General features: G+C 54.0%; 2 protein-coding genes and 1 non-coding gene across 3 annotated transcripts; all 3 read left to right on the top strand.

Moving 5' to 3' along the window:
* The first annotated feature begins 168 nt into the window (after positions 1 to 168).
* On the top strand, positions 169 to 3505 carry RPL18A (ribosomal protein L18a). Its single transcript, XM_003123511.6, has 5 exons — positions 169 to 222; positions 1477 to 1656; positions 2269 to 2398; positions 3042 to 3151; positions 3358 to 3505. The coding sequence occupies exons 1-5, from the start codon at positions 205 to 207 to the stop codon at positions 3448 to 3450; spliced, it is 531 nt and encodes a 176-aa protein (XP_003123559.4). The 5' UTR covers positions 169 to 204; the 3' UTR covers positions 3451 to 3505.
* Positions 2838 to 2970, top strand: LOC146405439 (small nucleolar RNA SNORA68). Its single transcript, XR_014839240.1, has one exon. It is a non-coding gene; the product is annotated as a small nucleolar RNA SNORA68 (small nucleolar RNA).
* A 7715-nt stretch (positions 3506 to 11220) lies between the features above and the next one.
* On the top strand, positions 11221 to 27155 carry SLC5A5 (solute carrier family 5 member 5; the record flags this gene model as incomplete). Its single annotated transcript, NM_214410.1, is given in 15 exon segments — positions 11221 to 11789; positions 12640 to 12705; positions 13076 to 13127; positions 13313 to 13380; positions 14546 to 14700; positions 15291 to 15431; positions 15526 to 15655; positions 16538 to 16626; positions 17653 to 17765; positions 17843 to 17913; positions 19353 to 19439; positions 19568 to 19761; positions 22858 to 22982; positions 23721 to 23836; positions 25975 to 27155. Coding segments are annotated over 15 exon segments (1932 nt in total). The 3' UTR covers positions 26143 to 27155.
* Positions 27156 to 27990: the final 835 nt, after the last annotated feature.

Genomic DNA, 27990 nt, shown 5'->3' with positions numbered 1-27990 from the left:
GAGTTGTAGTCTTGCCGCGAAGGGAGGCCATGCTGTGAAAGGGTGGTGGATCCGGAGCCAATGAAAAAGCAGATATGGGGTCGAGGAACCAATGGGCTGCCGGCCTCGAAAGGGAGGGACTTCCGGCAGCGAAATCAAGGTGAGCGGCTGCGCGAGAGCGGCTACTTCCTTTCCGGAGGTGGCGGCGAACGCGGAGAGAGCGCCATGAAGGCCTCGGGCACGGTAAGGCGAGCGCGGTACGGCACAGAGTCTGGGAACGCGACGCGACCCGAATTGGGGGCCGCGGTAGGACGCATGGGACATGCTGAGAGTGCGCATCCTGGTTAAGCCGCGCGCCGCCGCTCCTGGGTGCAGCCAACATGGCGGCCACTGCGGGAGCCGCGTGGGAAGGCTGGTGCGTGGTCCCGTCCAGCTCCGGGATCGCGGGGGCCAGGGACGCCGAGTCTGCTTTCCAGGGGAAGGGACGTTGCGCGGTGTGGGAGTACGCGCCAAGGGACCTTATCCGTTTCTCGAGTCTTCGTTTCCCCATTAGCGAAGTGGATATAGTGGCGGGAGGGTGAGGGTGGTAGGAGGCAAGCAGTATTCTGTTTCTTTCCGTATGGCTGTGAGAGAAGTAGAAGGAAATCGTAAGTTCGAGCTGACATGGATAGTGGGGGCCTTATCGCTGTGGCAAGTGCTGGGCAAAATCAGAAGGCGCTATGGCTCCGAGATGAAAGTGCAGGCCCTCAGAAGAAACTGAACGGGTGGGTCATTTCTAGCTTTCCAGTCCCATTTTCCACACTGGAGAAGAAACTGACCGTATCGATTTTTTTTTTCCTGAATGAGTGGTGGTCCGTAAGGCCGATGAGTCAGACTGGGAGGTAGAAGGTGGTACCAGGTTTGAAGTTTGGGGCTATTTCCTATTGATGTTAGTGCAATGATGATATTTGTGGAGATGGATCTTTTTTCCTGCTGTATCACAGGTTTTGGACCTGGCAGACATCTTCACCTTTGCATCTGTGTAAACAGGGAGCTTCCACTTGGGAGTGCATGCCTTGGTAGCCAGTGCAGGGAGCCCATGGTTGGGGAGGGAACTTGATCCTGGTTCTGCCTGGCGTTGGCAATGAGATCCTAGGCTGGTCACTGTCACTGGGATCTAGAATAAAAGAGGATTTTTGGTAAGATGTGAGCTGCAGAGATGCTGTGGAGGAAAGAGGCAGCCTGGCTCTTCTGTGTTAACAGCCCCACCCCACCAACTTTACTGAGCCTGGGCAAAGGGCATACAGGCATCTTGGTTAAACCTCCCTGCTCTCACTGCCTTTGTGAATGGCTCGGCCAGTGGTTTGACCCACAGGCACCCAGATTTCACGTGGGACTTGCTCTTCTCTATCACCTGGTCCTGTTGTCAACAGGCTTGGGAAAGGGAGTAGGGTGAGTCTCCACAGTTGCCTCTGGGCCTTGGGTGCTGGCCCCACCTCACCTCTGTTTCTCTTTCAGCTGCGAGAGTACAAGGTGGTGGGGCGCTGCCTGCCCACCCCGAAATGCCGCACACCACCCCTCTATCGCATGCGAATCTTTGCTCCTAATCATGTTGTCGCCAAGTCCCGCTTCTGGTACTTTGTGTCTCAGCTGAAGAAGATGAAGAAGTCTTCAGGGGAAATAGTCTACTGTGGCCAGGTATGGGGTGTCTGAGACTGAGTGGGATCCAGAGTGGGTTTATACCTTTTCCTGGGGCATCTGTCACTCCACAGGGTTAGCTGACTTTACAACCCCTGGTCCTGTTCTCACATGCTGTTCAGGCCATAAGTTGGGATGACTTGGGTGCCTCCGTGCCCTTTTCCTAATGAGAAAGCCCAAGGCCTAGGGAGGGTGTGCTGGGACCCTTTGGCTGAGGCTGGACCTTCTCTGTCTATAAAGCAGGGAGAGGTGCTGTCGCCTGGGGCACATTTGCTGCGATGGGTGCTGGACTCTGTACCATGGGACTATGCTGTGGAGCGCCTGGCCCAGATGGTCCCAGGAGAGTTGTGTTGGGGAGGAGTCTGGAGCTGTGTTTGCCCCAGTGGAGGAAGCATCCAGGCCTGGCCTACTCTGCACTCCTGTTGCCATGGGGATATCTTGTGGACACTAGATTCCCCTCAGAGCCTGAAGGTGTAGGAATTGGAATACAGGCCAGAGAGGCCTGGGGCTGGACTGTCCTTTGGAGCAGCAGGGGCAGAGGTCAGGGACAGTAGGGGCCTGATTGAGGCCCAATTGCTGCTCTTGTCTCAGCTGGTCTTCTCTCCTTGGCAGGTGTTTGAGAAGTCTCCCCTGCGGGTGAAGAACTTTGGCATCTGGTTGCGCTACGACTCCCGCAGTGGCACCCACAACATGTATCGGGAGTACCGGGACCTGACCACAGCCGGCGCTGTCACCCAGTGCTGTAAGCCATCGTTTCCCCGCAACAGGCTCCTTCTAGATGCCCATGGCAGGCATCCGTGGCTCAGTCTGATATCTCCCCAATTAGACAGAGGCAGGGCAAATGCTAGAGGCTTCTGGAGCAGGGAGTCCCAGGGATGGTGTCAAGGTGCGGGCCGGGGAGGTGTTTACTTAGCAGGAGGAGTGGAGAGGATGCCCAAGCATGCTTTTTTCTAGAAACTGCAGCAGGTGGATATTAGTCCTATGGTATGGGGAGGCAGGGCACCTCCAGTCATCACCAAGCTGGTTCAGTCACCCACCATAAACTGCATCTGGAATCTCCCTCTTGAGGTCAACCTCTTGTATAGATGCAGCTTCCACCCAGATCCTAGTCCAGCCCCAGTCCAGTGTTGAGACCTGGCGTTAGCAATCCCAGTTTCTCCAGACCTGCCAGGACCGGAACCCAAGCACCTAAACCCAAGAACTGCTGTTTCTTGTAGCAGCGGTTTAAACAAAGGTGCTAACAATAAGTGGACCTCGTCGCCTTTGGGGGGCTGCATCCGTGTCCTTCAAAGTGAATCTGGAGATCCTACACTCCTGGTAACCAGTGCCCTCTGGGACTAGAACCTGGAGTGGACACTCACCCGGCCCGCCTCTGCTCCCTGCAGACCGAGACATGGGTGCCCGGCACCGGGCCCGGGCCCACTCCATCCAGATCATGAAGGTGGAGGAGATTGCAGCCAGCAAGTGCCGCCGACCAGCAGTCAAGCAGTTCCACGTGAGTGCTCTGGGACCCCGGGTGGGCTGAGGGGGCTCCCCCAGAACGCTAGGTGGGCCTGGCAGGTCCCCCAGCCTTGAGAGATGCAGAAAGGCACTGGGTTTGACGCAGGATCCCAGCAGGGGGTGGCCACACCTCAGTGGTCCCTGAAAGGCAAGGTTAAGAGCCTTCAACCTCCCTCACTCACCAGCCTCTTCTTTTCACAGGACTCCAAGATCAAGTTCCCGCTACCCCACCGGGTCCTCCGTCGCCAGCACAAGCCACGCTTCACCACCAAGAGGCCCAACACCTTCTTCTAGATGCAGGCCCTCCCTGTCCCCAGGTCTGCCCAAATAAAACTTTTTGGGAAAACCAGGGTGCTCAAGATAAACTTGTTTTCTTTGCACACCCTGCAGAACTCAAAAGGGCATAGACAAGTTATAAATTCTCTGCTCTTTGAGGGCCCTCCTTTCTTCAGATGTGACACTGGGTTCTCCAGAAGGGGAATCCTAGGAATGGTAAGGGTCTCCCCCAACCCCTGCAGCTCCTGCTTATTCAGTGCCATCAGGCAGCCTGCTTCTGTGAGCTTTGGGATGCACTGTATGCCACACATTTTGCCCCCCAAATATGTCTCCTGCCTTTTTCCCACCCATCCCCCCATTTTTCCCAGCACACCTGTTACTTAAGGGAGTTCCCAGGCCAGGGATCAAACTGGGACCACCAGAGAACTCCATGCTTGCTTTCTTAGACACAGGCCTCAGCTCCTCCTGTTTCTGTGATGAGCTGTCAGCTGGGGCCTTCCCCACCCAGGCTCCAACCTGGTTTTTTTGTTTGTTTTGTTTTTTGTCTTTTTGCCTTTTCTAGGGCTGCTCCCCTGGCATATGGAGGTTTAATTGGAGCTACAGCTGCCAGCCTACACCATAGCTAATGGTAACGCTGAATCATCAGCCCACTGAGCAAGGCCAGGGATTGAACCACAACCTCATGATTCCTAGTCAGATAAGTTAACCACTGAGCCACCACGGGAACTTCTCCAACCTGGTTCAGATCCTCAGAGCAGACGTGGGGTGCCCAAGAGAGTCATGAACCTGCTGTGCTTGTTCCCCCTTCGCCAGCTGGGGGCCCCTTGAGCCACACCGTCCTAATCCTGCCCAAGGAGGTCAGGTCTTTGTCTCCTGGGAAAGAACTTGAAGCCTAGGGAATTCCAGGCATGAAGCTAATCCCACCCTGGGGGTAATAACCACCCTGGCCTGAGCTCAACCAGGAGGCTGAGGCACTGCCAGGAGCTCAGACATTGGGGACATCTGTCCTTGGTGTGTCACCTTGGGCAACCCTGGCCCTTTGAACTTCTGGTCTTAACTTCAGAAGGTTAGAGCACTGGCTGAGTTCACTCAGTTGACAACCGGGGGCGGGGGTGGGGGGGTGTCACCACTCTACAGGCCATGGGTACACACAAGTCTGTAAGGACCTGCCTTGGGGAGTTCCTGTCATGGCTCAGTGGTTAATGAATCTGACTACGAACCATGAGGTTGCAGGTTCGATCCCTGGCCTTGCTCAGTGGATTAAGGATCCATCATTGCCATGAGGTATGGTGTAAGTCACAGATGTGGCTCGGATCCCACCCTGCTGTGGCTCTGCTCTGATTAGACCCCTAGCCTGGGAACCTCCATGTGCTGCGGGAGCAGCCCAAGAAATGGCAAAAAGACCAAAAAAAAGGACCTGCCTTGGGTTTTCCAGGGAGCCATGGCTTGCAAAGAAGCTGAAGAGCAGGAAGGTAGTTGGGGTGGGGGTTGGGAGAACAGCTAGGCCTGGAGGGTGGTCATGGACAGGGCACAGCCTCCCCTCCCCCATTGGTGGAAGGGGGGCTGGTTGGCATGGTGACCTGGGTAGTTTCCAGAAAACCAGCTCACTTCAAACCCCACCCCCTGTTCTTGGAGAGGTGCCCAGCACAGGGCTCAGGTAGCCATTCATACAGGAAAGTCCTGGGTCCTTGCTGCCTCCTTTACCAATCCCAACACGGGAGGATCTTCACTACCTCCGGGTCTTTGCACTTGCCGAGCATTTTGCCTACACTGCTCTCCACAGTTCACTGTTTCTGGGCCTCACTCAAGGTTGTAAAGCCCTCATCTATTCATATGACTTGATGGGCCAGACTGAGGGCAGGAACCACATGGGTCACTGTGTCCCAGAAGTTCAGTAAGTCTTTGTGGGACCCAGGAAAGGGTAGTAATGGCCAGTGACTACTCTCTAACCTGTATCTGTACCATGCAGAGTAATGACAAAAGTCCTGGATCTAACATTGCTGGATTTTGATATTAACTGCCGGAATGCCTTTCTGTGCATGTACAATTCACAGCATTTAATAAAGAGGGGCATGTTGGAGGAGTTCCGGTTGCGGCTCAGCAGAAACGAATCTCACTAGGAATCATGAGGATGTGGGTTCGATCCCTGTCCTCTTTCAGTGGGTTAAGGATCTGGAGTTGCCCTGAGCTTTGGTATAGGTCGCAGTTTCGGCTTGGATCCCAGGTTGCTGTGGCTGTGGCGTAGGCCAGCAGCTGTAGCTCTGATTCGACCCCTAGTTTGGAAACCTCCACATGCTATGGGTGCAGCCCTAAAAAGCCCAAAAAAGGGTGCATGTTTTCCTCTAGCTGTTCCAACACCATGAGTTAGCAAGCTGGTGGCTGGGGGAAAAAAATCACATCTTAGGATTTGGATTTGCTTTTCCTATGAAGGAGGGATTTTGCCCTGAAGTAAAATCATTTACATGGAAGAAAAAGTCAAGAACTTGAATCATTTCTCTACAGGATTGCTGGCGGGTTTTATTTAAAGCTCATGTATGTTGGGCAAAAGCCTGGAAAAAAATTTTCCCTATATATGTTGCAAGTACCTCCTCAGGACATCTTTCTTTTTTTTTTATTTTATTTTTTTTATATATTGATATCTTTTTTTTTTTTTGTCTTTTTTTTTTTGTTGTTGTTGTTGTTGTTGTTATTGTTGTTGTTGTTGCTATTTCTTGGGCCGCTCCCACGGCATATGGAGGTTCCCAGGCTAGGGGTTGAATCGGAGCTGTAGCCACTGGCCTACGCCAGAGCCACAGCAACGCGGGATCCGAGCCGCGTCTGCAACCTACACCACAGCTCACGGCAACGCCAGATCGTTAACCCACTGAGCAAGGGCAGGGACTGTACCCGCAACCTCATGGTTCCTAGTCGGATTCGTTAACCACTGCGCCACGACGGGAACTCCAGGACATCTTTCAATGTTTGAGGTATTTGGGGATGGGAGGGGTGGCTAAATTTTTTTTGTGATGTTTGCCTTGTCAGTTTCCTTAACTTTGTGGCTTCTAGCAGAAACTCCTACTTGCCCCAAATATTCCTTCTCTCCTTCCTCAGTAATAGGAATCTCCATATCTAGATTCCACTGAGAAGGAAGTTTCCCAGCCTCCCTTTCAGTTAGAGGTGGCCACATGATATTAGCAGTACTGATGTGTGTCATTTCCAGGAAATTCCATCTGGTTAGAATATAGGCATGATGGCCAGTGCTCCAGCAGCCACGTGTGACTATGAGGAAGCTACATACACGAGCAAAAGGTAGAAAGAGCTTGGGTATCTGACCCTGTGTCTGCATGATTAGAACATGAGAAATGAACTTTTTTTTTTTTGGTAATTTTTAAATTTTTGGCCATGCCCGTGGTAGTGGAAGTTCCTGGGGTGGGATCAAACACGTGCCATAGCAGTGACTGGAGCCACTGCAGTGAGTGTGCCAGATCCTTGACCCACTGTGCAAGAGAACTCCCACCAGTTCTTTTTAGGCTATGATCCGAAACTGCTGTCACTCCTGATGGCTTGGAGGTAGATCCTGATACCTGTGTCTGGGGCAATTCACTGCCCACTCAAGGCCTCAGTTTCTTCCTGTGTAAAATAGGAGTCCCCTGGATCTTGGGGTGGGGGGGCTTCAGATGAGCTAGAGGTCGGGAGGCCAGAAGTATCAGGTGGGAGAAGGCACCACCAGGAGAGTGGAAGACCAAGGCTCCCCCATGCACCCCCATCCCCACCTTGAAGCTCCACTGAGGCTTCACCCAAGTTACACCCTGGGAACCAGTTGGGAGGGCTCTGCCCCAACCAGTTGAGGGATGTGTTCAATCTCATTGGGGAGGCCTTGAACCAAGCAATGAGTGAGCAAGCCTCTGCTAACATACACCTATTCGTCCCACTGCCCATCTACTCACCTTCTCATAACTTTGTCCATAGACAGCCGCCTACCATGTAACTATCCACCGGGCAATTCCCCACAAACCCCACTTAGAGTAGCCATCGGGACGCTGGCTAGAGGCAAGGACCTGAGCCCTCAGTCTCCAAGGGGGAATTCAGATGGGTGCCTGGAGGACCAACTAGCGCAAAGGCTCAGAACTGGGGAGAAATGGGCCCTTCCATATGGAGCCTGTGTGGCGGGACTGGCTGTGCTGACCTGGGGCCCATAGGGACAGATGCTACTGGGCTCATTTAGCCAACCCAAGGACAATGAGGACAGGAATCTGGAACCCGCATGGCCCAGCAGACCCCTCCCACCTCCTCAGGAGCTGAGGCACTCCCAGGTCCCACCCCTGGGATTGTTCAGGTGCCAAGTGTCACAGCCTGGGCAGGGCTGGGAACCCCAGGGAAGAGCCGCCCCACTGTGACCCACCCTGCACCTCACTCCTGAGTTAGGACCAAGGGAGCAAGGACAGGTGCCTAGGCAAGGTAAGATGAGTGGGAGCCCAGGAGACCCTTACCAGAACCTGAAACCCAGAGAGACTCTGAGAATCATGGGATCAGAATCCTCAGGATTGGAATCATGGACAATGACAGCGACCCATAGTAATAAGGGTTCCTATTGTGGTTCAGTAGGTTAAGAACCTGACTAGAATCCATGAGGATGCAGGTTCAATCCCTGGCCTCGCTCAGTGGGTTAAGGATCCAGCGTTGCCATGACCTATGGTATAGGTCACAGATGCGGCTCAGATCTGGTGTTGCTGTGGTTCTGGCGTAGGCTGGCGGCTACAGCTCAGATTCGACCCCTAGCCTGGGAACCTCCATATGCAGCAGGAGCAGCCCTAGAAAAGGCAAAAAGACAAAGAAAAAAAAAAAAAAGGAAAAAGTAACAATGGTTTGCTTTTAAACAGTACAGGTTAGATGTTCAAGGACAAATGCCCTGCGGGTCCTGCTGGAGCTAGAGCAAGATCACAACATCCAGCCTCTGACCTGCTGTGTCTCCAAGGTGATGTGGGAACGATGGGGTGGCCCAGGCAGCAGGCAGCAGGAGGGCAGCAGACGCCCACCCAGCTCCCAGACATGGCTGCTCCTTCGGCTTAGACTGCAGCTGCTGGGCCTTCAGGGATTGCTCTGTTCCTCTCCCTCCATCGATAGAAGGTCCTGGATCCTGCCTACTCTCCTCCCCATCCCATGATCTGAGTCATACAGTCCGGGAAGCCATGATTGCCTCCCCTCCCCACCTCTCCTCTCCTCCATGCTTCTTCCTCCTCCACCCACCCTGCAGGGCTCCCAGCTCTGGGCCTCCACTCCCTTCCAGGAATTCCAGAACATGTTCTGAATTCACCTGTTTCTCCCCACCCGACAACCCCTGCCTTGGACATAGTGGGCTTTTCAGAACCTTAAGTCCTTCATTTGCTCCACACTATCCAATTGCCATCCCCCACCCCTGGGGCAACTTCAGAATAAAATCCAGACCCCTTGTCAAGGCTTAAGGTCCACTGTGGTCCTCCCTGCCCTGCTCCTTCCCACCTGAGGGCCCTCGCTTCTCCACAACTACCACCCTGGCCACACACACCCGCTCCCCCATGCTTCCAAGCCTGGCTGGCTCATTCTCTACTGGCAGGGCCCACATAAAGTCTGCTCCCCCAGCATCTGCATCGCTGACCTTGCTTCTCTCTTATCATCCCATCAGTTCCTTTGTGTGTGTGTGTGTGTGTGTGTGTGTGTGTGTGTGTGTGTGTGTGTTGAGGGCCACACCCACGGCATATGGAGGTTCCCAGGCTAGGGGTCCAATCAGAGCTGTAGCTGTTGGCCTACACCACAGCCACAGCCACACCAGATCTGAGTGGTATCTGTGACCTACACCACAGCCCACAGTAACACCGGATCCTTAACCCACTGAGCGAGGCCAGGGATCAAACCCGCATTCTCATGGATGCTAGTTGGGTTTGTTAACTGCTGAGCCACAATGGGAACTCCTGCATCAGTTTCTGAAATGGGTATTCATCTGCAGGTTTGGTCAGAGCCATGAGCCTGTGGGCAGGGTGGGTTCACCTGGATCCTGCTGTGTCCTCGGCACCTGGAGTGGGGCCCTGCACATACTAGGTGCTTAATGCATGAGATTCAGCCCAGGTGTCATTCTGCAGCCTGGACCCTTCTTCTACCACTGCAGGAGAAGCAGGGAGCTGGCAGGGGACAATCACCCCTCTGAGCACCCCTCTGGGGAGACAAGGCCAGTTTTACCTGGCTTACATCAGTTTGCATATATTTGCATTGATTGGCGCAGCTTTGAGGGAATCCACCCGGATTTCCCCTTTCTCATCACGTTTTCCTGGAGGATGCAGCAGGGAACTAGAAGGAGGAAAAACTCCCAAGTTCTCCCCACCCTCCTGGCAGGAGATGCATGCCAGTGAGCAGCAGATTCTCATGTGGAGGCGTGCTATCGCAGCTCCAGGAAGGATCTGGCTGGCCCTGCACTGTGCCACGAGTTGGAGAGAGGAGACAGTCCCCGGTGACTCCTGAGGATGCCTGGGGGGGAGGATGCACCCAGCTTGGGAGGTGCGTGTCTGCCAGAGGGGGCCACCAGGGGGCGTCAGAGGCTGGGGACGGTTAGGGAGCCCTAACTTCAACCCAAGGAATTCTTAGATCCCTCCCGGCTCATAGAGGAGAGAACCCAGCATTCACAGGGCGAGATAGGATTCGAACTCAGAGCTCAGAGCCTCTGGAGGCCCAAGTCCCTCAGGGTCCAGTAGCGAAGGGTCCCAAGATGACAGTGTTGCATTTCTTGATGGCATGACCCCACACAAAGGACTTTCCCTTCCCCTGTACCTCAGATCTCTTCATTTGTAACATTAGGGGCCGACCAGACACTACTTCCCCAGGTTTTCATGTCTCTCCATATATTCAAGTTCATGGCCAGTGACAGCCCCTCCATGACCTCCATCATACACTTAATGCCTGGCACAGCGTAGGTTCTCAATGCATATTTGGTGAAGGAACCAACAAATGAGGGAAGAAATGAATGAATGAGGTACTTACTCTGTGCCAGGCTGTGTTATGCGGGTTGAATTTATTCCTCCGAGGCAAGGGCTATATGTTAGCCCCACTTACAGATGGGGAATTGAGGCCCAGAAAGAAGCAAAGACTACTTCAGATATATATGTGCTCAGAACCCCACTACCTCCCACTAAGCTTAACCTAAGGACAGCGTTTGGTGATGTTCTCCTGCTAGAAAGGGAGTGGGTCAAGGTGCCAGTCGGGGGAGGGGTTGAAGCAGTGCAGGTTTCCTTTTGGGGACGCTGCAACCTTGAAAGTAAACCCCAGTCCCGTGGGTGAGCGAGCTCCCCTGTAGGTCAAGATACAAAAGCACAGTGGGGATTTGAATGCTGTGTAGTGCTGGGTAAGTGACATGCCAACTCTGAGTCTCAGTTTCCCCACTTGTCACAGGGAGACTTTAAAAGCTTATGGCCAGGGGAAAGGGCCACGCGAAGCAAGGGGGGCATCCATCACCCCCACCCCCAGCAGCCACCCAAGTGTCCTGTCCCAGCCTCTCTGGCCCAGTCCAGAAGGGAAAGGGTGCGGGTCCTTCCCGCCCCCACACGCGGGGGCGGAGTTTCGTCGACCCGGAGCCCAATAAATCCGCAGCCCTGCAGCCAGCTGCGCGTTTAAGCCCCGCCAAGACCTCCAGCAGTCAGAGCTGAGCGCGGCTCCCAGGGAGAGGACAGACAGAGGGCTGGGAAGTGGACACGCAGCTGCACGGGGCAGCCGGACCAAGTGGAGGCCAGGTGGACGGACAGACAGACGGCAGAGACAGACGCCAAAGACCGAGAGGAAAGTCAGGGAGGCAGTCGAGGATCCACAGATTCCTTGCCCGGGGAACCTCGGCCCGCAGGGGACGAAGGGGAACCGGCGCGCAGTGTCGCATCGGAGGCCGAGCATCCTCCCACCTCCTCGCAGTCCTGCCTTCTGGGCCGCTGCCAACTTCCCTCAGCCCGGGAGCTCGAGGTGGCTGGAAAGGCTCAGGACGCGCCTTGTCCCCGCACCCGGCCCTCATGGCGACCGTCGAGGGAGGCGCGCGGGCCACGTTCGGAGCCTGGGACTACGGAGTCTTCGCCCTCATGCTGCTGGTGTCCACTGGCATCGGGCTGTGGGTTGGGCTGGCGCGGGGTGGGCAGCGCAGCGCCGAGGACTTCTTCACCGGGGGCCGGCGCCTGACGGCCGTGCCCGTCGGCCTCTCGCTGTCCGCCAGCTTCATGTCGGCGGTACAGGTGCTAGGCGTGCCAGCGGAGGCCTACCGCTATGGCCTCAAGTTCCTCTGGATGTGCCTGGGACAGCTGCTCAACTCGCTGCTCACTGCCCTACTCTTCCTCCCAGTTTTCTACCGCCTGGGCCTCACCAGCACTTACCAGGTACGGGGCAGAGACCCTGAGGCAGGACCTGCCTGGTGGGGAATAAAGGGATGCGGAGGGGGAGGCCCTGAGCTTTGAATTGCTGTGCAGGGAGCCGCAGGCGGGCTCCTCGGCGTCTTCATAGGGTAGCCACCAGGCGGACCAGTAGGGAGGGTTCTGGGAAGAAGCCTGAGGCAGTGGGGCCAGGGGCCGGAAGGAGGAAGAGGAGCTGGTGGCGTCCTGGTTTTCTTTGGTGAAAACCCGCTCAGGGAGGGGCCAGCCCGGCCAGGGGCGCGCTCACGTGTGGACAGGAGCACCCCTGCTCTCCACATGCGTGGGCTTGCGTACACCCGACTGCTCGCCCGGCGGCCCGCTCCGGGTTCCAACCCCAACTTCCCCGCTTCCTCCTACCTCCCGCAAGACTTTGCCTCCCAGCTCGGGTTCCCTAAAAGTCTAAGTGGCCTGATTTCAGGACTTCCCTCCAGGGCAGTGGGCAAAGTGATTACAATACTGACCAGTATACGGTAGGCCACCCATCACAGTTGGCCGCAGGCACTGACTGTTATCTTGCCAAAGTTGACTCCGAGCCGCAGCAGCCGGTGGCGGGGGCCGACCAGACTTGAGTGGGGGTGGGCGGGGCCGATGTGTGCACTTTTGATGGCTCAGTCCTCCTGGGCACAGGCGCGGGGATGGCGCTTGTGTACAAGTGTGTGCAGATAGGTCGGAGTGTGTGCACTTGGCTGGAAACCCTGCGGGTTAGAGGGTGGACAGCGCAGAAACCAAGGGGGCGGGTGAAGGACCCCAGAGGCCTCCGGCTCCTCTTGGGTAGGACCTGTCCGCGTGACCACAAGCCCTCGGTTCCCTCTTGCAGTACCTGGAGCTGCGCTTCAGCCGCGCTGTGCGGCTCTGCGGGACCCTGCAGTACCTGGTGGCTACAGTGAGTGGCCTCGGTCCCGCCCTCTCCCCCGCCAGGGTCCAACTTTGTGCAGTCTGGGTCGGGTCCGCCCACAGCCCTTACAACCTCGCCTGGTGGGGCCCGCCCCTATCCTGCAAGGCCCAGCCCAGTCCCCGCCCCCGGTCCTCTGGCCCCGCCCCTGGAAGACCCATCTACCCGTTTGGCCCGCCGGCTTCTCTCACACGCCCCACCTGACCCTGCCCCGACCCTACGCGGTCGCGCCCATCGGTTCCCAGTCACACACCCCAACTACCCTCCACCCGTATCTCCTAAAGCCCTTTTTACCCAGGCGCCCCCACACCCAACCCCTCACTCCCCGCCTGGCTCACAGGCCCCTGCCCTCCACGTGCAGATGCTGTACACTGGCGTCGTAATCTACGCCCCCGCGCTCATCCTGAACCAAGGTTTGACTGGGGGGAGGGGGGTGAGAGGGAGGAGGCAACGACTTAGAGGCTGAACCAGGGAAGGAGAGAGGGGAGGCCCTAGGAGAGACTTCGGAGGGAAGAATCCTCCTGGAGAGAGGAGGGCCCAGGACAGTGGAGGCCAGGTGTACACCCTGCACAGAGGCCTTATGGGACTCTCCTTGCAGTGACGGGGCTGGATATCTGGGCTTCACTCCTATCCACTGGAATCATCTGCACCTTCTACACTACTGTGGTGAGTGTCCCCTACCACTACCCCACCTGGGTGGAGCCCTGGTGGGGGTGGGGGTGCAGGGGCTGTCCATGCCCACTGAGTGGGGAAGACCCTGTGCAGGCCCATCACTCCTTCCCTTCCCTTCCTCCAGAGGAAGCTTGTGTCCCGGCGGAGGCTGTTTCCTCATCTTTATTATGAGAAATGATTTGAAGGGCTTATTGCTGAGAGTCCAGGCATAAGCAAGCTTCAGACATGGCTGGATCCAGGAACTACAACAGCATCTTCTGGGTCCCTCTCCCATCTCTAGGAGCCTCGTTATCTCCAGGCTTCTACCCCTTTGGGCTTCTTTCCAGCAGAAAGAGAGTTGCTGTTTCAGGATGATCTGGCTAAAGTCCCAGGAGGACTCTCTTTGGCTGGTTCTGGTATTCTGTGAAGGATGAGCCATTCAAAGAAGTTTGGGGAGCTGGGATGGTCTCATTGGCTGTTCTTGGAGCTGGAAGCAGGGTTAGCCTCACCTGCGTGTCTTGGGAGGGGGGAAGGGGCTCCTCCAAAGGAAAATCTAGGAGCTGCCAAGGGAAGGCAAAGACAGGGGACTGGATGGGTAAAAACAACAGCCAATAATAGGTGAGTCAGCCATCACTCCCTGAACACTTGTATGTGCCAGATGCTGTTCCAATTTTTTTTTTTTTTAGGGCTGCACCTGCAGCATATGGAGATTCCCAGGCTAGGGGTCGAATCAGAGCTGTAGCTGCCAGCCTACACCACAGCCACAGCAATGCCATGTCCAAGCCTCTCCACAGCTCATGGTGACCTACACCACAGCTCATGGCAACGCTGGATCCTTAACCCACTGAGCGAGGCCAGGGATCGAACCTTTGTCCTTATGGATACTAGTTGGATTCATTAACTGCTGAGCCACGACGGGAACTCCCCAAATAATCTTCTTGTATTAACTAATTTAGTCCTTGCAATGATACCCTGAGGAAGGTACTATTATTAACCCCATTTCACAGATGAGGAAACTGAGTCAGAGAGGTCCCAGCCACTGATGGAGGCCAGGCCAGGTTGGCCCCAGCCAGGCCCCCCATCTGACCTCTTCTCCCTCCTACATCTGCCCTGTCCTGTAGGCCCTAGGCAAATCCCCCTCTGAGACCCTCTCTCTCTTACACACACATTCTGTTTGCAGGGTGGCATGAAGGCTGTGATCTGGACTGACGTGTTTCAGGTCTTAGTGATGCTGACTGGTTTCTGGGTTGTCCTGGCTCGCGGAACTGTGCTCGTGGGTGGGCCTGGACGTGTGCTTGAGCTTGCCAAGAACCACTCCCGGATCAACCTGATGGAGTGAGTGACAATGTCAAGGGGGATACTGCAAAATGACGGAGTTGTATCTCTCGGCCCTGGGAGAAGCCAGCCAATGCCTCCTGCTCCAAGAAGCCCTCCCTGCTTCCCTCCTCAGACTCCCCACAGACAGAACCCTGGCTTCCCCTCTCTGTACTCCCATAGCCCCCATTCTTCCATCTGGCCCAGACTTCTGCACCACACCACCCCCTAGCCCAGACTGGGGACTGAAGGTTCTCTGAGTTACCAGCTGGGCACAGAAAAAATGTTTTTTGACTGCATACACAGATGACTCAATACACAAAGAAACATTTTTTTTTTTTTTTTTTTTTGGCTGGGCTCCGGGCATGTGAAAGTTCCTGGGCTAGTTCCTGGGTTCCAGCAGTGACAACACTGGATCTTTAACCCCTTGAACCACCAGGGAACTCCCAACAAATGAATTTTTAACTTGGCAGACTCCTAGTCACACTTCAAAACCTATTCTAAATATCCCTTTAAGGCTCATAAGCTCCAGAAAGGCCATCTAGGGTACTGTGGGAGGGTGAAGTCAGGGTGGCATCCCCACATGGCTGATTTGCCCCGTCCTCATCCAGCTTTGATCTGGACCCGAGGCGCCGCTACACCTTCTGGACTTTTGTCGTGGGTGGCACCTTGGTATGGCTCTCAATGTATGGAGTGAACCAAGCACAGGTGCAGCGCTACGTGGCCTGTCGCACAGAGAAGCAAGCTAAGTTGTGAGTATTTAAGAGGAGCAGCGTGGGTGCCTCTGAGGTGTGCTCTGAGGTGTGCTCCGTGCCCTGAGGCCACCTCTTCCCTCTTCCACCTCAGGGCCCTGCTCATCAACCAGGTGGGCCTGTTCCTAATCGTGTCCAGCGCTGCTGCCTGTGGTATTGTCATGTTCGCGCTCTACGTTGACTGTGACCCTCTCCTGGCAGGGCATATCTCTGCCCCAGACCAGGTGAGTCTATCTACCCACCCCTACTCTCAACCTCTGTGTGGAGTCTCTGGGAGCAAGGGTGGAAGGGCATTCCTAGCAGAGAGACAGCATGTGCAAAGGTCCGGAGGCAGGAAGGAGCTCAGCTCAGAGGAGGATCTGGGAGAGGTGAGGAAGATGAGCCTGGGAGGTGATGGTGGGAAGCCATGGGGGTGTGGAGAAAGGGAAAGGCATTTTAGATTTTGAGTCGCAGACTCCCTGAGGGATGCCAAGGAGGATGTGGGACCATGGTCTGGCATGACATTAACACGATGACATTAACGATAGTGACCAGCTCTCATGTCTCAAGCGCCTACTCTGTGCCTTACGCTGTTCCCCTCACAAGCAGTTAGTTTCCCATTGAATCCTTCAAGGAGTGATGAGGCCAAGGCTGACATGGCCCTCAATTTACAGATAAGGAAACTGAGGCAGGAGGTTGGGGATAAAGCATTTGCCTGAGTTCTGCAGGCAATTCAGGAGCAGCACCAGGGCCAGGACCCAGACCTGGGTCACACCCTGCCTGGAGTTCTAACCATGGCGTTCAGAGTTGGCAGAGGCTACAAGACCATCTCATTGGATCTTCTCCTGTGGTCAGATCCTGGGCTGCCTCTGTAACCTCAAGCAAGGACTGCACCTCCTTGGCCTCACTGGCTTCATCAGGAAAATGGGGATGACACAAGACCCTGCCTCATGCAGGTCCCTGGGCTCTTTGCCTGGGATCACAAAGTCAATCAACAAACACACACTAAGTGCCCACTGTGAGCCTGGTCTGTACCGGGTGCTGGGGACATGCAATATGAGGACAGACAGAAGCCCCTGTCCTTGGAGTGCTGCTATCCTAGAGATTGATCCCTCCACTCCCCCCAGTACATGCCCCTGCTGGTGCTGGACATCTTTGAAGACCTGCCTGGAGTCCCTGGGCTCTTTCTGGCCTGTGCCTACAGCGGCACCCTCAGGTGAGTGGCCCTGCTTGCTCACCTGGCCACATCTGAGCCCCTGGGGCCACCTTGTCCCTACCAGCCATCCCCCTGTGGGATGGAATGTCTCGGGCACATCTATCACTATGGCTCAGTCCCCAGTGGGTGGGCCCCAGCAGAGGGCACACCAGGGGCAAAAAGACTCCAGCTCCAGGGTCTTTACCTTCTTATCACCTGATAAGACCACACCTGACTCCTCTCCCTTCCTTCTCTCTGTCCTTTCTCCCCCACACAAATGTTTATTGAGCAATTATGTGGCAGATACTGCCATTCTAAATCCTGGGGCACCGCTATCATCGAGTGGTCCCCCATTCCTGCCCTCAAGGGCTTCATAGTCTGGTGGTTTCAAATCCACGACTTCTGGCCACGTCCCTGCTCCAGCTGTGACCAGAGTCCTATGTGGATGCTCTCTGGACCCCATCATTGCTCTGTACTGAGAACGTGTGTCATTTGTGTCCTTGGTCACGGGTGTCCTTGATCCCTTGAGGGTACCTCAGGTCTGTGGGGGAGTGGGCAGGTGGACACACCCTCCACTCTTTTTTTTTTTTTTTTTGTCTTTTGTCTTTGTTGTTGTTGTCGTTGTTGTTGTTGTTGTTGCTATTTCTTGGGCCGCTCCCAAGGCATATGGAGGTTCCCAGGCTAGGGGTTGAATCGGAGCTGTAGCCAACGGCCTACGCCAGAGCCACAGCAACGCGGGATCCGAGCCGCGTCTGCAACCTACACCACAGCTCACGGCAACGCCGGATCATTAACCCACTGAGCAAGGGCAGGGACCAAACCCGCAACCTCATGGTTCCTAGTCGGATTCGTTAACCACTGCGCCACGACGGGAACTCCACACCCTCCACTCTTAAGGGATTCTGTCACCCACACCTCTGCCCTTGGGCTGGGTGGGATCCTAGCAGGCCAGATGGTGTGGGTGGCTGCGGGCCTCCCTCAGCATGGATGTGGCCAGTGCCTTGCTGTGGCCTGAGGACACTCCCTGCTTTGTGCCCTCCTGCCCAGCACTGCATCCACCAGCATCAATGCCATGGCTGCTGTCACTGTGGAGGACCTCATCAAACCTCGGCTGCCAAACCTGGCTCCACGGAGACTCGTAATCATCTCCAAGGGGCTCTGTGAGTTGGGGGAACCTTGGTGGGGGGCGGGTGAGGCAGCCTCTCCCTGCTGACAGGACCATCCTCATCCACTACAGCACTCATCTACGGCTCAGCCTGTCTCACGGTGGCGGCTCTGTCTTCCCTGCTGGGGGGCGGCGTCCTCCAGGTGAGCCCCGCCTCTCCATCCCACCCCAGTCTCCCCAAGATGTGGGACATCATCCAAGCTGAACCGAGGCTCAGAGAAGGTTATACATGTCAGTAGCAGAACTGAGTTCTGACTGATGCCACCAGCAGGATACTTCCTGCTGTCACCTGGCTGGATGCAGGGGAGCTGGGAGGTGGAGGTGGTGGCCTGGGGGCAAGAAGGGCCTCCTCCCTGCCTGGAGGTGGAACCAAATTTGTCAAGAGAGAGAACCAGGGAGTTTCTGCGCTGTGACTCAGTGAGTTAAGAACCTGACATAGTGTCCATGAGGATGCGGGTTCGATCCCTGGCCTCGTTCAGTGGGTTAAGGATCCAGTGTTGCTGCAAGCGGTGGCATAAGTCGAGGTTGAAGATGCGGCTTGGATCCAGTGTTGCTGTGGCTGTGGCGTAGGCCAGCAGCTGTGGCTTCAATTTGACTCCTAGCCTGGGGATTTCCATATGCTGCAAGAGTGGCCCTAAAAGAAGAAAAAGAGGAGTTCGAGTTGTGGCTCAGCAGTTAGTGAACCCGACTAGCACCCATGAGGACGTGGGTAGGATCCCTGGCCTCGCTCAGTGGGTTAAGGATCCGGCGTTGCTGTGAGCTGTGGTGTAGGTTGCAGATGTGACTTGGATTCCATGTTGCTGTGGCTCTGGCGTAGGCTGGTGGCTACAGCTCTGATTCGACCCCTAGTCTGGGACCCTCCATATTCGGGTGCAAAGACTGAAGGAAAAAAAGAAAAAAAGAGAGAGAGGGAGAGAGATTCAGGGAGTTCCCATTGTGGCTTAGCACATTAAGAACCCGATATTGTGTCTGCAAGGATGAAGGTTCAACCCAAGACCCTGCTCAGTGGGTTAAGGATCTGGTGGGCAGAGTAGGTCGCAGATGTGGCTCAGTCCAAAAGCTGTAGCTCCTAGCCCGGACACTTCCATATACTGTGGGTGCTGTGGTAAAAAGAAAACGAGAGAGAGAGAGAATCAGCATCTTTGGGAGAGAGATAAGAGCAGGCAGTCTCGGAGTTCCCGTCGTGGCTCAGTGGTTACCTAATCCGACTAGGAACCATGAAGCTGCCGGTTTGATCCCTGCCCTTGCTCAGTGGGTTAAGGATGCGGCGTTGCCGTGAGCTATGGTGTAGGTCTCAGACGCAGCTGGGATCCCTCCTTGCTGTGGCTCTGGTGTAGGCCGGTGGCTACAGCTCCGATTCGAACCTCCATATGCCGAGGGAGCGGCCCTAGAAATGGCAAAAAGACAACAAAACAAAACGAAACAAAACAGGGAGTCTCCTCCCCTTTAGGGAAACTGGGGCACAGAGGAGTGTCAAGGCCCACACTGGAACTTCCCACGTCTCGCTTTCTCAGCGGGCAAACTGAGGCCAGGAAAGGTGGGAAGGCTCTGCCCTCAGTCCCACCCCCACCCACTCTCTCAGGGCTCATTCACCGTCATGGGAGTCATCAGCGGCCCCCTCCTCGGAGCCTTTGTTCTGGGAATGTTCCTCCCCTCCTGCAATACGTCGGTGAGTGCCCGGGGGGTGGGGTGGGGGGTGGGGAAGGGGGGGCGGGGAGGGCGAGGCGAGGGGCTGAGAGTGCACATGGTTCAACAGCGCCCTCTGCTGACCCTAGCTGACATTGGGTCTGCCCCCAGGGCGTCCTGTCCGGGCTGGCGGCGGGCTTGGCGCTGTCGCTGTGGGTGGCCGTGGGCGCCTCTTTGTACCCGCCTAGTGCGCAGTCCATGGGGGTCCTGCCGTCGTCGGCCGCCGGCTGCGCTCTGCCTACAGCCAACGCCTCTGGCCTCCAGGACCCGGTCCTTGCCGTCAACGCCTCCAGCACGGCCTCCAGGTGAGCCAGCGGGTCTGAGAGGGAAGCTCAGCCAGAGAGAGTGTGCACCGGGAGGGACCCATTAAACTTTTTTTTTTTTTTTGCTTTACTTTAGGGCTGCGCGGCATACGGAGGTTCCCAGGCTGGGCGTCAAATCAGAGCCACAACTGCTGGCCTATGCCGCAGCCACAGTCACAGCCACAGCCACAGCCACAGCCACAGCCACATCAACTCGGGATTCGAGCTGCATCTGTGACCTACACCACAGCTCAGGGCAACGCTGGATCCTTAACCCACTGAGCGAGGTCAGGGATGGAACCCGCAACCTCTTGGTTCCTAGTCGGATTCGTTTCCTCCATGCCATGACAGGAACTCCCAGGACCCCTTAAACTTTTCTCTTTTTTTTTTTTTTTTCCCCTCTTAAACTTTTGAGTCCCTATTGAGAAGGAGGAGTGGCACTTGGGAAGAGGTGGGAAGAGGTGAGGGAAGGACATTCCCAGATGATGGAAGAGAAAGTGCAAAGGTTCTGAGGCCAGTGTTCTGTTCAGTGCGCTCCAACTATGGTGAGCTTGGGGTGGATTTAATGGGAGAAAGGATAGGACATGAGGTCCAACAAGAAGAATCTGATTCTTTTTCAACAGAGGTGTCATTTACAGATGATAAAGTTAGCCATTTAAAAGGGTCCTTTAGGAGTTCCCGTTGTGGCTCAGTGGTTAACGAATCCGACTAGGAACCAGGAGGTTTCGGGTTCGATCCCTGGCCTTGCTCAGTGGGGTTAAGGATCCGGCATTGCTGTGGCTCTGGTGTGGGCCGGTGGCTACAGCTCCAATTCGACCCCTAGCCTGGGAACCTCCATATGCCGCGGGAGCGGCCCAAGAAATGGCAAAAATAAATAAATAAATAAATAAAAGGGTCCTTTAGGGGGTTTCCACTGTGGCATGGTGGTTTAATGATCCGTGGCATTTCCAGTTTGATCCCCGGCCCCAGGCATAGTGGGTTAAGGATCCACATTGCCAAAACTGTGGCATAGGTCACAGATGCGACTTGGAGTCAATCCCTGGCAGTGTGGCTAAAAACAGAATATAAATAAATAAATAAGGGGGCTTTTAGGGAACCCTCCTACACTGTGGGTAGGAATGTCAATTGGTGCAGCCCCTATGGACAACAGTATGAAGGTTCCTTTAAAAACTAAAAGTAGGAGTTCCTGTTGTGGCACAGCAGAAACGAATCTGATTAGGAACCATGAGGTTGCAGGTTCGATCCCTGTAGTTCAGTGGGTTAAGGATCCAGCATTCCCGTAAGCTGTGGCGTAGGTCTCAGAAGCAGCTCGGATCTGGTACTGCTGTGGCTGTGGCTGTGGCCGGCAGCTGTAGCTCTGATTGGACCCCTAGCATGGGGACCTCCCTATGCCGCAGCTGTGGCCCTAAAAAGAAAGGGGAAGAAAAGCACCAAAAACTAAAAAGAGAGTCGCTGTATGATCCGGCAATCCCACTCCTGAGCGTATATTCAGGGAAAACTCTTATTTGAAAAGATACGTGTACCCCAGTGTTCATGGCAGCACTATTTACAATAACCAAGATGTGTGGAAGCAACCTAAATGGCCATCGACAGATGAATGGATAAAGAAGATATGGTATATATATTTATATATGAATATTACTCATCTATAAAAAAGAATGTGTATTGCCATTTGCAGCAATATGGATGGACCTAGAGATTATCATACTAAGTGAAGTGAAATCAGACAGAGAAAGAAAAATATCATATGATGCCACTTATATGTGAAATCTTAAAGTATTTTATAAATGAACTTCTTTACAAAATAGAAACAGACTCACAGACATAGAAAACAAACTTATAGTTACCAAAGGGGAATAAATTAGGAGTTTGGGATTAAAAGATTCACATAACTGTATATAAAATAGATAACGAGGTCCTTACATATAGCTCAGGGAACTATATTCAATATCTTATTATAACCTATAATGGAAAAGAACCTTAAAAATAATATATGTATGTATATACATACACATACACATACATACACATGTATATCTCTGTGCTGTAAACCAAAAACTAACAATTAACAATACTTCACTTTTTTTTTTTTTCTTTTTTGGCTGCACCTACAGCATATGGAAGTTCCTCGGCCAGGGACTGAACCCCAGCCAGAGCTGAGACCCACACCATAGATGCAGCAATGCTGCATCCTTAACCCATTGTGCCACAACAGGAACTCCAACTATCCTTCAATTTTTTAAAAAATTGTGCTTCAGGTGTCATATCTAAGAAACCATTGCCAAATCCAAGGTTATAAAGATTCATACTTAGGTTATCTTCATAGAGTTTAATTTGGTTTAATTCTGAGGGCAATGGGGATCCATGGAGGGTGATGAGCTATAGTGGTCTGAGTTACATTTTATTTATTTTATTTTGTTTTATTTTACTTTATTGGCCTCCCTAAAGCATATGGAGTTCCCAGGCCAGGGATCAGATCTGAGGTGCCGTTGCAACCTAAGCCACTGCTGCGGCAGCACCAGATCCTCAACCCACTGTGCTGGGCCGGGGATCGAACCCGCATCCCAGTGCTCCCGAGATGCCATCAATCCCTTTGTGCCACAGTGGGAACTCCTGAGTTACATTTTAGTAATGTTCCCTCTGCTTGTGTGTGGGAATGCCTGAGGGTGTGGGTGGGAGAGCAGACAGGAAGGAGCATTGGCTACTACATACTGTGTGGGTGAGCAATCATGAAGGACTGAGCTGGGCCATGGGAGTGGCAGGAGGAAGCGAATGGATGAGGAGTGGATATTTTTTTTTTTTTTTTTGTCTTTTTGCCTTTTCTAGGGCCGCTCCTGTGGCATGTGGAGGTTCCCAGGCTAGGGGTCAAATCGGAGCTGTAGCGCCAGCCTACGCCAGAGCCACAGCAACTCGGGATCTGAGCCACATCTGCAACCTACACCACAGCTCACGGCAACACCGGATCCTTAACCCACTGAGCAAGGCCAGGGATCGAACCCGCAACCTCCTGGTTCCTAGTCGGATTTGTTAACCACTGCGCCACCACGGGAACTTCAGAGGGGTGGATTTTGAACTCGTGATCATCTCTCCCACCCCTAGCCTTGAAACGGACCCTGAACAACCCATCTTAGCTGCAAGCTTCTACGCCATTTCCTATCTCTATTATGGTGCCCTGGGCACCCTGAGCACCATACTATGTGGAGCCCTCATCAGCTGCCTGACTGGTAAGGAGGGCGTGTAGCCTTCTTGGAGGTCACTTTGTCCATCCCTCTGGCTTTAGGACCCACCAGGCAGGGTGGGGAGGAAGGACACTTTTGTCAGCCGAGTGGCCACTGTGGGCTGGACACATCAGCACTCTATAATGCTCCACCACCTTCAGGACCACCCTGCGCCTCGTGGGACTTGTTTCCTATTTTGCAGAGGCAGAAACTGAGGCATCCCTTACCCACCTGTCTAGTTCCTCTCTGGCTCCCAGCAGATAAACTCCTTGCCAGAGGATGTGGGGATGAGGCCCTGAGACGCTGTCCTTGGTGCTGAAATACCGTCTCAAAGCCTTGGTGACTCGGCGCCCCTCTGGGAATTCTAAATCCCATGGAGAAGTGGAAAGAGCTCAGGAGACATTGACCGTGATAGCAGTTCCTGGTCTCACTTCCTGAGTCTCAGACTTGACATTCTGTCCTTTTCTGTCGGGCAGTATTTCTAGATGTGGGGACATAGCAGCAGATGGAACCATGTGGTGGACCCTCCTGGCCATCCACTATCGTTCTGTTGCAACCCCTCACTGTTGCACAGATGAGAAAACTGATGCCCAGAGAGGGGCAGAGACTTGCTAGTGTTCCCAGTAGGTCACTATCAGATCTAGGACTGGAAACCATCATAGCTCTCCCTTCCCCTCCCAGGTCCTGGTCTTCAGTTCCCACCACCCCTCACTCAATGACCTCATTTTCTCTCTGCCCCCTCAGGCCCCACCAAGCGCAGTGCCCTGGGTCCCGGTCTGCTGTGGTGGGACCTCACACGGCAGACGGCATCGGTGGCCCCCAAGGAAGAAGTGGCTGCCCTGGATGACAGCCTGATGAAGGTCAGTCTAGGGCTAGGCTCCCAGAGGAGGGGGAGGGGCAGTGAAGAAGTAGCTTCAGGTGCTCTTCAGTGTGGCCCCCACTCAGGGAAGTGACAGGATGGGTCACTGTCTTTGTCTTTCTCAACTTCTCCTTACTTCCAGTGGAAAGGCTTAGTTAGCTGACACATCTTCAGCACTTTCTATACCCCCTTTAACAAAGACTGAGCAAACTTTCATACTATCCGTTTTCATTGTATCTGGTGTTTTTGTTGTTGTTTTGTTTTGTTTTGCTTTTTAGGGCTGCACCAGCGGCATATGGACGTTCCCAGGCTAGGGGTCCAATCAGAGTTACAGCTGCCAGCCTACACCACAGCCACAGCAGCTCGAGGTCAGAACCATATCTGTGAGCTATTCCACAGCTCTCGGCAATGCTGGATCCTTAACCCACTGAGCGAGGCCAGGGATCGAACCCGCAGCCTCATGGTTCCCAGTCAGATTCATTTCTGCTGCACCACAACGGGAACTCCTCACTGTATCTGTTTTTACAATGATTTCCAACCTGTGGCAAGTGAAACTGGTTGGCCTTTTGTTATTGATATAAAATCTCTCCCCAAAGTAAAATTACTTAATTCAAAAGTGAGTCACCTTAGACAAAATCTTACATAAGAAACACGACAGAAGGTAGACCAACCTTGGCCACAGTCTTATGGTTTCTATGTGAATGCTCTGAGTTTAGGAAACAACTCTCCCTGGAGGGGTCTGATCCAGGCCTGCTCCTGCTTCGGATGCCCTGTTTCATTCCTTTATTTATTAAGCACTGGCTGTGTACCCAGCCCTGCTCTGGGCTGGTGTCTGAGTCCACTGTCTAGAAGAAAGCTAAACTGAGACAGGAATAGGATCTTAGGAGGTGCCGAATAGTAGGAACAAAATAAAACAGCATGCTGCAATGCGGGTGGCCTCTTGGGAGAATGACATTAGTCGAGTCCAAGTTGAGGAGCCAGCCACAGGGAAATCTGAAGGAAGGGCGTTCTTGGTGGAGGGACCAGCAGGTGCAAATGCCCTGAGGCCAAAACAGGCTTGACAGCAGGTGGGCTAGTGGAGAAGGAATTTGACTGAAGTGTTTATTTTATTTTATTTATTTTACTTGGCTGTGCCCACAGCATGCAGAAGTTCCTGGCCAGGGGTCAAACCTGTGCCACAGCAGTGACCCAAGCCACAGCAGTGACATTGCCAGATCCTTAACCCACTGTGCCACCAGGGAACTCCAACTGACCAAATTTTTGTAAAGCTCCCTCCAGCTGCTGAAGGGAAATATGTATTTTTTTATTTATTTAGTTAATTTTTTTTTTAACAGCCACAACTGAAGCATATGGAAGTACCTGGACTAGGGGTCCAATTGGAGCTGCAGCTGCTGGCCTACACCACAGTCATGGCAACACTGGATCTGAGCTGCATCTGTGGCCTATAGCTTGTGGCAACACTGGATCCTTAACCCACTGAGCAGGGCCAGGAATCGAACCCACATCCTCACGGAAACAAGAGCAGGTCCTTAACTTGCTGAGCCACACACAACAGGAACTTCTAAATATTTATTTGCGCTCTCTCTCTCTCTCTCTCTCTCTTTTTTTTTTTTTTTAAGGGCCTTACCCATGGCATATGGAGGTTCCCAGGCTAGGGGTCGAATCAGAGCTACAGCTGCTGGCCTACACCACAGCCACAGCAACGCCAAATCCAAGCCGTGTCTGCAACTTAGAGCACAGCTCACGGCAACGCTGGATCCTTAGCCCAATGAGAAAGTCCAGGGATCAAACCTGCATCCTCACAAATACTAGTTTGATTTGTTTCCACTGCACCACAACGGGAACTCCCAAAATATTTATTTTCTTGAAGGAGGGTAGGCAGAGTCAGAGAGAGGAGGGGGCAGGCATCCATGGAAGCAGATGGCCTGGACCGTAGGTGACATGGACGTGGGGGAGAGAAGTGGGTGGGGGTTGTGGAGGCAGAAGGGACAGGACTGGCCTATGCACTGGACAAGGGGATATTGTGCAACTCTGCTCAGTTTCTGTCCTTCCAGACCCTCCATCCCCAACTGGAAGCCATCTGAGCTGACACAGCCGAAGTGAGATCTCTGACAAGATCTTTCTTCTCTTCTCCCCTAGCAGGGTGCTGAGGAATTGCCTTTGGCAATCAAGAAGCCTCCTGACTTCCTGTCCACTAATGAGGACCATCTGCTCTTTCTGGGGCAGAAGGAGGTGAATGGAGCCAGCTCCAAGACCCCAGGCAGTGAACATGACAAAGGTCATGACCTGCGTGAGACGGACCTCTAAGCGGGGATGGACCACCTGGGATGGAACCTCAGGGGGGGCCAATCCCAGGCCCCAGGCCACAGGGTTAGGGGTTAGGGTTAGGGTTAGGGTTAGGGCCCTCAGAGGGGCCAATCCCAGGCCCCTGGCTGGACCACATCATATGCAAATGGGTTTGAGACTGTGTGTCCCCACCTTACCGGAAGAGGTGAAGCCCCACCTCCAGAAGGTCATATAATGCAGCCTCCTGCTTCTAGCCCCTAATCTTAGATGCTGCACCCTGCCCCCTCTCCTAAAACAAGGCCAGACTTTTCTCTAACTACAGTATGAAGTTGTTAGATCCTCTCTGGACAACATGGGGAAACCCCAGGCTCCACCTTGGGGTCTGAGAAATATCCCAGCTCTTCCCTGGGCGGGGGGGCGGGGGGGGGATCTGAATCTTAGCAATGATTTTGGAGGTCCTGAGGCCCAACCCCTATACCCACTTTACAGGTGGATGCTGAGGCCTGGAAAGGGGCATTGACTTGGCCAAGGTCACAAAGCCAACCAGAGACTCATGGAGAGCAGCTCTCCTTCCTTCATCCCCTCCCTGTTTTCCTCCCTGTGGAGGGACAGACATCACACATGCTCTGATCTTGGGGACAGGAGGGGAGGAAGAAGGAGAAATAACATCTTCAGCGTCTAGACACTTTATGCATCTCATTTATTAAGGACCATGAACCCACTTCACAGAGGAAGAAACTGAGGCTCAGCGAGGTTGCCTGAGGTCACACAGGGAGTTGGGTCGGGGTAGGGATAGGCCTGGTGCTGCATGATGCTGAGGCTCCATTGACAACATGTCACTGGTGTTCAGGGTCAGATGGGCCCGGCTAGCTCATGTGCCAGGGGCTTCGTCCACATCGAATAAAGGGACTCTCGATGTTCTGGTCTCTCTGGAAAAGCATTCTGGTCATTGCCTCAGATCTCCTCAGTCTGAGTGTGGGTCTCTGTATCCCTTGCCTCAAGCCTGCAAAGAATAAACTTGCGTATTTAAAGCATCAGAGCATGGTGGTTAATCCCAGCCTAGGGTGCGTTATACTGCCCTCCTGGACACACAGCTCTTCTCCCCTCCTGACTCTCTCCTGAAGCATCCCCTCCTCACTGCCCTTTGTACCTGGGCCTTGCCTGGATCTACACTGTCCCTGCGCCAGCCCCTGCGGTTTCTGTGACTCTGAGAGCTGACCGTACCCATCTCTACCCAGACAATTGCCATGGCTCCCATGGCTTCCAGGGAAGCATCCCCTGCTCACCTGGCCATTAGAGCACTGTGCTAAGTATGACAGGGTCCCACCAAAACTCATTGCTCCCCAGAAACTCAAAATGTGAAGTTTTTTGGAGTTCCCATTGTGGTGCAGTGGGAACGAATCCGACTAGTATCCATGAAGACACAGGTTCGATCCCTGGAGTGGTTCAGTGGGTTGAGGATCTGGCATTGCCATGAGCTGTGGTGTAGTAGTAGATACGGCTCAGATCTGGCGTTGCTGTGGCTGTGGCGCAGGCCGGTGGCTACAGCTCCAATTTGACCCCTAGCCTGGGAACTTCCATATGCCTCTGGTGCACCTGAAAAGCAAAAGAAAAAAAGATTGTGATAGAGTCTTGGGGAGTTGCTGTTGTGGCTCAGCAGGTTAAGATCCTGACTAATATTCTTAAGGATGCAGTTTTTGTTTTTTCGGTTTTTTGTTTTGTCTTTTGTCTTTTTTGGGGGACTGCATCTCTGGCATATGGAGGTTCCCAGGCTAGGGGTGGAATAGGTGCTGTAGCTTCCGGCCTACACCACAGCCACAGCAATGCAGGATCATTAACCCACTGAACAAGGCCAGGGATGAAACCCGC

This window comes from Sus scrofa, chromosome 2 (genome assembly GCF_054392235.1).
Source record: "Sus scrofa isolate SSC_HxYL_T2T_F1_AM1 chromosome 2, Sscrofa_HxYL_maternal_Yorkshire_Landrace_v2.0, whole genome shotgun sequence".
NCBI lineage: Eukaryota > Metazoa > Chordata > Mammalia > Artiodactyla > Suidae > Sus > Sus scrofa.
This window is presented reverse-complemented; position numbering and strand designations above follow the sequence as displayed.